This window comes from Equus quagga, chromosome 1, assembly GCF_021613505.1.
Source record: "Equus quagga isolate Etosha38 chromosome 1, UCLA_HA_Equagga_1.0, whole genome shotgun sequence".
In the NCBI taxonomy this organism is placed as follows: Eukaryota; Metazoa; Chordata; class Mammalia; order Perissodactyla; family Equidae; genus Equus; species Equus quagga.
In genome coordinates, this window is record NC_060267.1 from 63529693 (window position 1) to 63542872 (window position 13180).

Here is a 13180-nt window from a genome sequence, read left to right on the forward strand (position 1 = left end):
GGGCGCGCGCGGGGACGGGGCGGCGCGCCCACTGAGCGCCGGGCGCGCGCGCGGGGACGGGGCCGCGCCTCCATCGCCGGCGTCGGGGGCCAGCGGGTTCCGGGAAGCGGCGGGCAGCGTCCGCCGCCCGGGCCCGCGGGGCCGCCTTTGCCCTCGCCGCGGCTCCCGAGACTTCCTGCCCGCGCGGAGGCGGAGCGGCGGCCCAGCCCTGCCCACACCGCGAGCTCCGGACCCTGGGCCGGCCTCTGAATCCGCCGCCGCTGACCCAGCGCCTGGCTCTTAACGGGCACTTCCGAAAGAGTTGTTGACTGAATTAAGGTTCGGATGGGCCCACTCCGACTCCCCAGAATGTCCTGCGGGCCCTTAGTGCCCGTCCTTCTTTGGGACGGGCGTTCGGGCTGCCATCGCCTCCTGTACCTTCTCTCTCTTCAGTGGTCGTTGAAGCAGCACCGTCTGGGACATTTTACAAATGCGAATTTTCTGATCCCGCTCCAGACCTACTGCATGCACGGAGCCCAGCCACCTGGATGGAACAAGCTCTCCAGGTGATTCTGATGCACGCTAAGGTTGGAGTCCCGCTGTTCATCCTCAGAGAGTCCTGTCTGCTCCAGGGAGGGCCCAGATGATCATCCCCACTTTACGGAGGAGGCACTGAGGCTTAAAGAGGTCTGTCTTGCTAAGAAGCGCCATCAAGACGATCCCGTGGGCGAGCTGTGACTAGGACCCAGGTGTTCTGCCACCTAGTCCAGTTCTCTTTCTGTTCTCAACAAATGTGTTTTGAGTGCCTGCTATGTGCCAGGCATTGTTCTAGGTACTGGAGAAGCTGCCAGGAAGGAAGCAGAACCCCTGCCTTCCTGGACCTGACGGTTGGGAAGAGACAGGCTGTCAGTCCACAATCAGGCGGGTAACTTGCTGGTCAGGTGGCGCTGAGTGCTGCTGGAACAATAAAGACAACACAACATAAATCCGTGTAAATAAGATGGAGGATGCAATGGGATTTTATAATAGGCTGGGTGGAGAAGGCGTCGCTGAGAACGTGACATTTGCAGAGACCTGAAGGGATTGAGAAATGGAGCCATGCTGACATTTGGGGAGAGTGCACTCCAGTGCACTCCAGGCCGGGAAAAGAAAGGTTTTAACAGGAGCAGCCCTGCCGGCGCTTTACTCATGCGCCGTGGTGATATGTTACATTCTGATTTGGGGTAACTGGTTTGCATAGACTGTGAGTGGTGGCCCCAAAGTCTAGCAAAAGGCCAGACATACACGGGGGTGCTCAGTACATAACTGTGAAGTGACCGAGTCTCATATATGGAGAATGAAAATACAGAGCAAACTTGATGAGGGCGTGCGGAAGGAATAAGAGTCACAACTTTGGCAGATCAGAGAAGGTGGTAGGTGATGGATGCCCTTAGGATTTGGGCCAGCGGGGCTGGAAGAAAAGGTCCAGGCAAAGTGTAAAGATGAAGAAAGGGGCCGGCCCGGTGGCATAGTGGTTAAGTTCCCATGCTCCACTTTGGCAGCCCTGGGGTTTGCTGATTCGGATCCTGGGGCGGACCTGTACCTGACACCGCTCATCAAGCCTTGCTGAGGCGGCGTCCCACATAGAAGAACTAGAATGACCTACAACTAGGATATACAACTATGTACTGGAGCTTTGGGGAGAAAAAAACAACAAAAAAAAGGAAGATTGGCAACAGATGTTAGCTCAGGGCCAGCCTTCCTCACCAAAAGTAAATAAATAAAGACGAGGAAAAGTCTTGAAAGTACAGAGGTCTCAGATTGGAAAACCCTTATGAAGACAGTGGGGTTTACTCTGTGAGTAATGGGGAGGCATGGGAAGTGTTTGAGCAGGAGAGTTATAGGCCCGGTGTCGGAGGTGGCACACTGTCACTCATTTCCAGAGTTGGCCCCATTCACTGCAGTAGAGATGAGGATGACTTCCTTTTCAAGGGCTAATGAAGACTTCTGTTTCCGTGAAAATCCTGAGCGATTGCATCCTTGTCTTATTCTCTTTATTCATGTGTCTTTTCTTGTATTTTTACTAACTAGTTGTTGCATTATGAAAGTAATATACCTGGAGCCGCCCCGTGGCTGAGTGGTTAAGTTCGTGTGCTCCGCTGCGGCGGCCCAGGGTTTCGCCGGTTCAGATCCTGAGCGCCGACATGGCACCGCTCGTCAGGCCACGTTGAGGCGGCGTCCCACATGCCACAACTAGAAGGACCTGCAACTAGGATATACAGCTGTGTACCAGGGAGGATTTAGGGGAGAAAAAGCAGGAAAAAAAAAAAAAAAAGATTGGCAACAGTTGTTAGCTCAGGTGCCAATCTTTAAAAAAAAAAAGTAATATATGTGGTGAAAAAATAAATTCCAACAGCACAAAAGAGCAGAAAACAAAAGCCCCTCCCCCCCACTCTCCCAGTCCTACTCCCCATAGGTAACCAATATTCACACTTATTTTATCTTTGCAAACATATTTCATGCATATACAAACATGCACACGTACATCTAGGCATTGACCAAGCTCTCTGCTTGCAAGCACAGAAATTAACCCTCTGGATAATTGAAGCAGAAAGGGGACTCAATACAAGCTTCTTTCACAGCTCACAGGCCTCACGAGGACCAGGGAGCCAGCCTCGGAGACCCCGCAACCGGGAACAACGTCCTAAATCATGCCACACTGCACCCTGTACCGGGATGGAGTCTGCATGGGCCGGTTTCCATGTCAGTAGCTTCAGGGTCAGAGCCTGAGATGGGAGCGTCTGAATGGCCTGGCCTGGGTCGTGCGTTTTGCCTGGCAGAAAAGGAGGCTGGGAAAGTGCATTTCCGGCACTTTCAGCCTATACACTGGGAGGTGGGCTGCATACAGGTGCCCGAGAAGGTAGGAGACTCGCCATTTAGGAAGGCGGCTCAGATGCTGGGAGCCGAAAAGGATAACAAATGTCTGCTACAGATATTCCCCCTCGAGTGGACATCTGCCGCTTCCACTTGCCCTGCCTCTGCTAGTCTGGGAAGAGACACCCTCTTTCTTTTGGGGAGCCTCCCTCCTCCCCTCTGAGTCCACGTGGTTCAGTGGTTAGTGTATTTCCAAGCCCATCCTGATTGCTTTAGCCCGGGATTTTTTACTAAAGCAAGTGGGAGCGAGGTCCTCTCTGCTGAGGTTGTCAGCTGTCAGGATGTCATCACCCGAACTGGTGCTCGCTCTGCCTCCACTGGAAGACAGCCTGCCTGAGTGAAGTGACCACGCAGGAAAGCAGAGACAAGTGAGAGAAAGAGATGGAGTCAGAAAATCCTCCCCCTATTCTTTCTGGGCAGGTTTGTTTTAAGCAGGGTTGTCATCACCTGCAATCCAAGCCTCAACAAATGCATATTTTGCTTTTTAAATGAATGCATGCTATTCTGAATCGTGCTTGTTTTTTTCTTTCATTTGCTGAATGGCTTGGGCATCTTTCCATGTAGGTGAATATAGATCTACGGCATCCTTTTTAATGGTTGCTTGTAACATCATTAAGCAGATGCACCATAATTTATTTAATCATTTTTTAATGATGCACAATTAGCTTGTTTTCAGTTTTCTGCTATTATAGAAAATCCTGCGTTAAACAGCGCTTGTAGCAATCAGAGTCCCAGCAGGAGACAGATGGCACACTTGCCTGAAGAAACAAGAGCGTTCACTAAAGGACTTGTTACAGAAGTGTGGGCGGGGCTTACTGAGAGCCGCCAGGGTTGGTGCAGTACCCCAAGGCTGGTAATGATAGGGAGCCATTACCACCCCAAGCCTGAAGGGAGATAGGGAGAAAGTTGCTGGAATTCTATGTGAGAGAAAATTGGAGCAGTCTACCTGATAGGAGTTATGGCCTTTGGTAGAGGGACACAGCCAACCACAGCAACCCAGCAGGGAGCAATCCCCAGAGGAATGAAAACTTCTGACTTTCACCGTCCTGCTGCCCTCTGATCTCCTGCCAGCCTTCCTCATTGGCTAAACCCAGCTGTTAGCCAGATGCTCAGAGCATGCTGATGTGGTCCTCACAGTCAGCCTCCCAGGGTTCAGAGCAGGGAGGAGAGAGACTCAGTGGCACAAATGAAGATTCCAGCACCTTGCTGCTTAAACCGTGGTCCTTGGACCAGCAGCATTGGTAGTGCCTGGGAGCTTCTTAGAAATACAGCATCTTGGGTCCACCCCAGGCCTACTGAACCAGACTCTGCATTTCAACATGATCCCCGATGATTGATGTGCACAAAGTTTTTGGAGCAAGGATCCAGCACATCTTTGAACATAAATCTCTTATGCAGGTGTATCTATAGTCTTATTATTTATGAACTCTCTGCCAGTATTTTTTAGTTGATCCCTGTGTTCGTTAGGTCCTCTTAGAATCACATACCAAGAAGGTTTTTTTCTGGAGAAACGCTTGTGTAGGATAAAGGGGGAAAGAGGAGGAAAAGGGAAGGAGAGCCTTCAGAGCCTGCTGCAGGTGTGACAGCCGGGAAAGGAGAGCGGGAAGGAGGAGGCTTGCGTAGGAAGAGCTTCAGACGGCCCTGCAGTTCTGGGAGTATCTCAGCCAGGCCGATGGGGAGTCCCCAGGCAAAGGTGGCCTGCTAAGGCCTCCTGCGTCAGACAGAAATGACTGGGCTCCAGTTCCCCCAATGTGCTCAGTCACTGACAGGGAGAAACGAGGGGAAGCGTAGCCTCACTCGGCAAGGATGTCACAGAGGACCTGAAGCCATTGCAGCCGGAGGCTCTCAGTCAACTGTGCTCCCCTAGCGGGTTCTCTTGAAGGCCATCTGAGCGGGGCACCTCCATCACCAACACATTCAACCAGCATTTATTGAGTGCCTACTGTGTGCCAGGCACTGTGTGTGTTGGATGATGGGGACACAGCCGCTGGGTCCCAGGGCATCCCACATGATTGCAGACCGCAGCAGGGTCTTTTGTTGTCAACTCAGAGGAAAGTTTCACAGTTCGAGTGGCCCTGACAGTTTCCTGGGAGAGCTTGGCCACAAGTTGGGGAGAAAGACAGGGTGCAATCTGGTTAGTTGTAGGAAAAGAGAGGAAACAGATTGGAACACAGTGCAGGGAGACAGGGAGATCAGACGCTGGTGCAGTGGCTTAGAAAGGAGGTGAGAGGGCTTGGAAGCGAAATAACCTCTACAGAGTATTTCTTTACTTTCAAACGTCTAACTTCTTTTCCTAATATGACAATGTTTGTTGTAAAGAATCCAATGTTGTGGCAATTTGGAATGCCAGCTCTTTGAGATCGATGGCCCTGGGTGTTTACCACCACGTCCCCCGCATCTAGCACATCACCTGCCAAGGGGTAGGTGATCAGTACATATTTGTTGAAAAACATGATGAACTGGATGGCAATGAAAGAGCTACAGAATCTCATTCATTAGAAATAAATGTAATACAGATAATGGTTTGGTGAATCTGCCTTTAGAGTCTCTTCCTTTGCATATGTTAACATATTTTACCAAAAGAGGGTCATCCTATCCAGGCAGCTCAACAACCTCCTTTTCTTGACTTAATGTGCACATTAAGCACATTTGTGTTTTAAAGCCCTAGAATTAGCGCCGTTCTTGTTAATGACACCGTGGTATATTCGTGTATGGATGTGCGACACTTTATAATCTATTAATGGATATTTGGGTTGTTTCCAACTTTCTGCTCTTATGCTCTTGTGCTCTTTTTGCTCTTATACTGCAATAAGCTTCCTGTGTGTTCATCTCTTAAGTACTTGTGAATCTATTTCTGTTGGACAAATTCCTAGATGTGACATTGCAAAATCAAAAGGATGTTAATATTAACATTTCTAATAAATGTGGCCTAATTGCTTTCCAAAAGGTTAGACCAGTTTGCACTGCTACCAACAGCGTATGAGACGGCCTGTTTATTCACATTCTTGCCAACACTGGATTTCATAACCTTTTTCATCTTTGCCAATCTGATAGGTGAAAAAACATTTCAGAGTCAGTTTAATTTGCGTGCCCTGTAAATAGAGAATATTTTGATATGTTTATAGACCATTTATATCTCTTTTGGGGAGGAACAATCCATTCAAGTCTTTTGTCCATTTTTGTTTCTATTTGTTCTTTTTATTTCCCTATTGATTCACATACTGGGTAAATGTCATCTGCAAATTTCTCTTTCTGATTTGTCTTTTGTCTTTTGAGTTTATATTATCTTGGAACTTACAGAATTTTGAAAATTTTTGTGTAGTCAAATTTATAAATATTTTCCATAATGGTCTGTGGCTTTTTCATCCAATATTTTCATCATTGAAAATTTTTTTCTTTTACTTTGACACCTTTCAATCATTTGGAATTTATTTCAGTATAAGGTGTGAGGTTGGGATTTGACTTTATTTTTTCCAAATGGTTATCAAGTTGCCCCAATCATTGACTGAATCTGCCATCTTTTCCTCACCAATGTTTGAAATGCCTCATCTACCATATATCATATTAAGCTCTAAAAGGGATGTAGTGACTCTTATAAAGGGAGGTAATACGAATATCAGAAGTGCCTTCTAGAGAAATCTGTCTGTTGGTCGAGCAGCTGATAGATGATGAGATGAGATGGTGTGGTCAAAGAACAAATAAGCCCCCCAAACTAACAACAAATCCAAGAAAGGACAAGGCCTTCAGTTTGGGAAGAGCTATGAAAAGCATTAAGGTCCCCCCTGGATTTGCCCTCTGTGGATGCCAGCTCGTCATCATTAATGACATTTATATAGTGCTTACTTGGGCAGGGACCATTTTTTGCTCTTTACTCTGTTAAGAAACTGTTGTATTCCTAATAGCCCCCAGGTGGTACCAGGGCTGCTCGTCTAAGGACCACACTTTGAGCAGCAAAGTGCTGGACATCTTCCATTTATTTTGCAAAAACTCTTTCTACCCTGCTTTGTGCCCAGGGAAGCTTTCTATGTGGGTTATATCAGTCAGTCCTCCCAAAAACCCTACTCAGGAGGTATTATTATTATTGCCACCATTTCATAGATGAGAAAATTGAGTTGAGAGAGGTTAAATAACTTGCCTAAGGCCACACAGCAACCTGTCATGGAGCTGGGGTTTGAGCTCAGGCAAGTGGCTCCAAGGTTGTGCCCCTACCCACTAAGCTGAGCTGCCTTTCGGTCTCACAGCAGCCTGCCAGTGAGTTGTGCAGTGGGAAATCCTGGCCCAGGAGTCAGGGGACCTGGACTCAAATACTTGCTCTGCCACTTGCATGTTGTGTGACCTTGGGTAAGTCACTTCACCTCTCTGAGCCTAAATTCCCTCATCTGTCTACCTTGCAAGGTTGTCATGAGGGTGAAAGGAGATGGTATGTGAAAAATAAAATCTAGACATTTATGACACATTCAGGTTCTCAAAGAGTGACAGCTTTTGTCCATTACCTGGGACTTGAACCCATGTCTTGAAACACCTAATTCCATCACTCTGTTCTCTGCCACTGAGCCTCTTTTGGGAAGCATTCTGATTTGGTAAGCCGATCCAAGACACTGAGTTGTAATCCTTGTCTGGTTTCTGATCTGACTACAGATCTTAAATGTTTTGGGTGTCTGGACAGAGGCCAAAAGGCACAGTTCCAGGCCTTTCCTTTCACGCCTGTCTTTCATACCAACCAGCGGACTCTGTCCTGTGGGTAGAGTCACCTCCCACTAGTTTGGTATCAGCAGCAAGTTGTCCTGAGTGGGAACTGCTTTGCATCCTTAACCCCAAACCCCTCCCCTCCTGGAGCCTGAGGGAGATGCTCATGGAAGGCCGCTGTCCTCCAGGCAGGCCGGTAGCCAGAGGCTGTGATTCCAAGAGGACGGGAGTTGGATCCTAACTCTGCCTGAGCCATCAGCTCCTTCGAGCCCCTCTCCCTGCCCTGTGACTCAGGCTCCCCATCTGTAAAATGGGAGAATCGGGCCAGATTAGTGCTTCTGAGCTTTTGTGGCTGTGGTCCCCTTGAGAATAGAGAGTGTTTGATAAAAAGCTTTGAACTAGCTTCCCAGGATGTAAAACAGCAATGGCAACAACAAAAACCCAGCTCACACCTCCGCCCTTCTCCAGAGATACCAAACCATGCCTTCCCCTGCCCTGGGCACCAGCAGAGGGAGTTCCAGATCAACCTAAAATACGGTTTCAAATGTCTGCTATTACTGCACATGCAGGTATCCATGTAAACTTACGTCCTCAGGGAAGCCTTCCTATACCCCTGAAGCAGACCAGCTTCCACTATATAAGCCCTTTCAGTGCCCTCTAATTCTTCTTCAAAACACTTAGTGCAACTCTAATAAGTTATCCTCAATATCTGTCAATTCCATTACACTCTAAGCACCATGATGTCAAAAATATCTGTCTTGATGACAAAAAAATATCTCTCCTTGACCAAACTCTAGCCAGGCTCCTCTGAGCCCTCTTCTCGACTAGGCCTCAACCTTGGCCGATAAAAACCACAGACTCTCAACCCACATGATTTCGCCCACCCACCTCCCCTGGCATCAAAAGACTTCAACCAACACTAACGTAGTTTTCCCAGCTCAAGGCTGCATCCCTGGGATGACCGCAGCCCCTTACACACCTGACAGAGAAAGCTCCAGACTGCCAAGAGAATTCACTGTCTGTTCTAGCCAACGCCCAGCCCTAGGCCCCTGACCACCCTTAGAGCATTTACTAAAAAGGGCTTCCAACTGTGAATGCCTTGTCTGGCCCTTTGAGATGTGTATGGATCTCCTACCACTCAGGAGTGTTTTATCTCAAGGACCTGAAAGCTATTTCTCTAAAATGTAACCATCAGGAAGGATAGGGCCTCTGTGCATTTATGCTGACGAGCCCTTTGTAGTTTTTCACTTCCCCGACTCTACAGAGCCCCTACTTGCCCCGCCCCCCCATTCTCCCTTTAAAACTCCAAGTCACTTCTGTGCAAATCAAAATTGGGTCCGTTTACACCTGACCCTCTGCCCTATTGCAGTAGTTTATTACTAATTAAGATGTGTCCTGACCACTTTAACTGGTGACCAGTTTGTTTATCCTTGACATGTGCCCATTATAGTGTGCCTTGTGCCTAGTCCCTAGCACGGCGCCTGGCACAGAGTAGATGCTCAATAAATATTTCCTGGATGAGAAAATGTTGATTGAAGTCTCCATTTGTCCCAGTTACCTCTTGCTGGGTAACAAACCATCCGCAAACTGTATGGTGTAAAACAACAACCGTCTTACTTTGCTCATGGGTTCTATGGGTCAGGAGTTTGAAGAGGGCACCTCTCTTCTCTGCCCCACGATGTCGGGACCACAGTGGAGATGATCTGAATGGCTGGGGTGACTTGAATGGCTAGGGAGGAGATGGTCCTCTCTCACCCATCTGATGCCTGGGCTGGCTGAAGGTCGGGTGCAGCTGGCACTGTTGACTTGGTGTCTCCCTGTGGCCTCTCCAGCATGATGGTACCAGTATGACTGGATTTCTTCCCTGGCTGCTCAGGGCTCCAAGAACAGTGATCCCGTGACAAGGTGGAAGCTTCGTGGCCTTTTATATCTAGGCTGAGCAGCTGCAGAGCTTCATTTCTACCATATTCTACTGGTCGAAGCAGTTACAAGTCTGCCTGATTCAAGGAGAGGGAGTATCGAATAATTTGCAGCCTTCTTTTAAAACTACCACGCTACCAGAGCCAGATTTGGGGGGAATTCTCTTGCAGTTAATCCTCCATATCAGTGAAGACTAGATTTGACTGCATAAGACAGAAAACCCATAGAAACAGTGGCTTAAACGAGATGGAAGTTTATTTCTCTCTCACGTGAACACCTGGAAGGAGGCCATCAAGACTGGTTCAGTGTCCACAGTGTAAGGGACCTGGGAGCCTTCCGCCATGTTGTTTCACTATTCTCAGTGCATGACTTCCTCATGACCCAAGGGGGTTGCTTGAGCTCCAGTCTTCATATCCAGAATCCTGTCAGCAGGAAGAAGGAAGGATGAGGAGGTTTCCTTTAAAGACATTACTCAGAAGCCCCATCTGACACCACCACTTCTAGCCCATTGGCTGCACACGTAGTCACATTGTCATGCTTAGCTGCCAGGGAGGCTGGGAAATCTAATCTTTATTCTGGAAGGCCATGTGCCCAGAGAAACAAACAAAAAATCAAGAGTTTTACTGTTAAGGAAGAAGGGAAGAATGGAAATTGGCAGACATCCAGCAGTTTCTGCCACCCCTTCTTGGTCCACTCTATTTCCTGTTCTTCCACTGACCAGCTGTGGGCCTGGATGAAGCACTTCCTTCAGCCTCGTTCCCCGTTCCCCTGGTAATTAGGGACGAGAAGGCTGCCATCCAGTAAGGAAGCTCAAAGTATTCAAGCGATGGACATGTCAGTGCTGTGGTTCTGGGGGGAGAACCAGAGCCCCACCCAGCCAGCCTCCTTTCCACATTCCTGGGTGGTCCCCTGGGGTCTGTGGGAACAGATGTTAGAACTCCCAGATTAGATGACCATTGAGCCCTTTCAACAAGAGCTCTGAAGAATTCATATTTGTGACATTTGGGGAGTAACTTCTCCCTGCTCTTGACCGGGTTGCCCTCCAACGGGCCCCTCCCCTGTGAGTCCAAACAGGTGCCTGTGGAAGTGAGTGTGAGGCCCAAAGCCGGGCGTCCACTGAGCATGTACTGTGTGTCTGACATTGTACCAAGCTCTGGGATCATAAAGTGACCACAGCTCATATGCTAAGTCTCTTAATTCCTCTTGTTACAAGGCCAGGGTGTGAAATAAGCACAATCCAGCATACCACGTGCTGTAACAAAGTGGGAGGATGTTATGGATGGAATTGTGTCCCCCAAAAAGGTATGTTGGAGTCCTAATCCTCGGTACCTGTGAATGTGACCTTATTTGGAATGGGGTCCTTACAAACATAATCGAGTTAGGCCCCAATCCAATGTGACTGCTGTCCTTAGAAGAGCAGAAGAGGCACAGGGACAGACACACGCCAGAAGGACGCCAGCTGGCGATGGAGGTGGAGCCTGGAGGCACACATCCACAACCAAGGATTGCCAGCAACACCAGAACCAAGAGCAAGTTAGGAACAGTCTCCCAGAGCCTTCCGAGAGAGCACGCCCGGCGCCAGGACTGGCTGACATCGGACTGCCAGCCTCTGGGATGCGAAGGAGTAAATTCCTGTTGTTCTCAGCCCCCCAGCTTGTGGGACTTTGTTCTGGCAGCCCCAGGAAACTAAGAGAGAGAGGCTGATACGTCAACTTGTCTAGGCTTTAACCCCCAGTTATTCAGTCAAACACTAACATAGGTGTTGCCATGGAAGGATTCCGTAGAAATGATTAACGTCTACGATCAGTCGCCTTTAAGTAACGGAGATTACCCAGGTGGGCCTGGTCAGTCAGATGAAAGGCCTTAAAGAGCAGATCTGAGGTTGCCCTAAAAAATAAGAAACTTTTGCCTGTGGACTGCAGCTTCAGGTTGTTCCAGAGAGTTTCAGCCTGCCCTTCCTGATGGCCTGCCCTCCAGATTTTGGACACACTTACCCAGCCCCCACAATTGCCTAAGCCAGTTCCTTGCAGTAAATCTTGTAATATAGCTCCCACTGGTTGTGTTTGTCTGGTGGAACCCTGACTAATACACAAAGGATGAGGCGATCTTGAAATACATTTGCCTAAAAGGCTGTGGAGCTGCTGAAGGCTTCACAGTGGAGGCGGCTTTTGGCAGGGTCTTGAAGGATGGGTAGGGGTTTGCTAGGTAGGGAAGGGCATTTCAAGCAGAAGTACCAGCAGGCACAAAGGCTGGAAAGGTGAAGCCTGCCCTCTCCTCCCGCAGCAGTGAGACAGGCCCTGTGGAGTTTGGAGGAGTCACATTCTGAGGACCTCTCCTGTCATGCTGAGGACTTCAGCACTTGTCCTGGAGGCCATGGGTTGTCCTTTTCTCACTCTTCTTATTCTTTTTATTTGCTTTTTCAATTGAGATATAACTTTCATAAGCCCAGCGCACAGGTTTTGGAGGAGAACTTGATGAATTTTTCCACATGTCTATAGCCATGTAATCGCCACCAAAAGCAAGGTAGAGAATTAGTGCTGGGACTAGGGGCATGAGGCCCGCGAGGCGAGCTGTGCAAGCCGGTCAGATTCTACCTCTATTGGAAATTTTGATATTTGGTTCATCATAGATTTTTGCATTCATTTTGATTTTTTTAAAAATATCGTTTATTGCAACCTCAAACGACACCTGACAGAACTAGAAAAAGAAGAACAAACAAAGCCCAGAGTCAGTAGAAGGAGGGAAATAATAAAAATAAGAGCAGAAATAAACAATATTGAAACAAAAAAGACAATAGAAAGGATCAATGAAACAAAGAGTTGGTTCTTCGAAAGAATTAATAAAATTGACAAACCTTCAGCCAGACTCACCAAGAAAAGAAGAGAGAAATCGCAAATAAATAAAATTAGGAATGAGAGAGGAGAAATCACAACAGATACCAATGAAATACAAGAGATCATAAGAGAATACTATGAAAAACTATATGCCAACAAATTGAACAACCTGGAAGAAATGGACAAATTCCTAGACTCCTACAATCTCCCCAAACTGAATCAGGAAGAAATGGAGAATCTGAATAGGCCAATCACAAGTAAGGAAATAGAAACGGTAATCAAAAACCTCCCCAAAAATAAGAGTCCAGGACCAGACGGCTTCTCTGGAGAATTCTACCAAACATTCAAAGAAGACTTAATACCTATTCTCCTCAAACTGTTCCAGAAAATTGAGAAAGATGGAGAACTCCCTAACACATTCTATGAAGCCAACATCACCCTGATCCCCAAACCTGACAAGGACAACACAAAGAAGGAGAACTACAGGCCGATATCACTGATGAACATAGATGCAAAAATCCTCAACAAAATTTTGGCAAACCGAATACAGCAATACATCAAAAGGATTATACACCATGATCAAGTGGGATTTATACCAGGGACACAGGGATGGTTCAACATCCGCAAGTCAATCAACGTGATACACTACATCAACAAAATGAAAAACAAAAACCACATGATCATCTCAATAGATGCAGAGAAAGCATTCGACAAGATCCAACACCCATTTATGATAAAAACCCTCAATAAAATGGGTATAGAAGGAAAGTACCTCAACATAATAAAGGCCATATATGACAGACCCACAGCCAACATCATACTCAATGGACAAAAACTGAAAGCCATCC

The 13180-nt window shown here is 47.6% G+C and overlaps 1 protein-coding gene across 1 annotated transcript in view; it reads right to left on the reverse strand.

Annotated features, from left to right (window-relative positions):
* ANKS6 (ankyrin repeat and sterile alpha motif domain containing 6) overlaps window positions 1-9841 on the reverse strand; it is a 59732-nt gene extending 49891 nt beyond the window's left edge. Inside the window, exon 1 of the mRNA XM_046672905.1 lies at window positions 9768-9841. Coding sequence (XP_046528861.1) covers window positions 9768-9841 — 74 coding nt within the window. The remainder of the gene's footprint in view (window positions 1-9767) is intronic.
* Between the last annotated feature and the right edge of the window lie 3339 nt (window positions 9842-13180).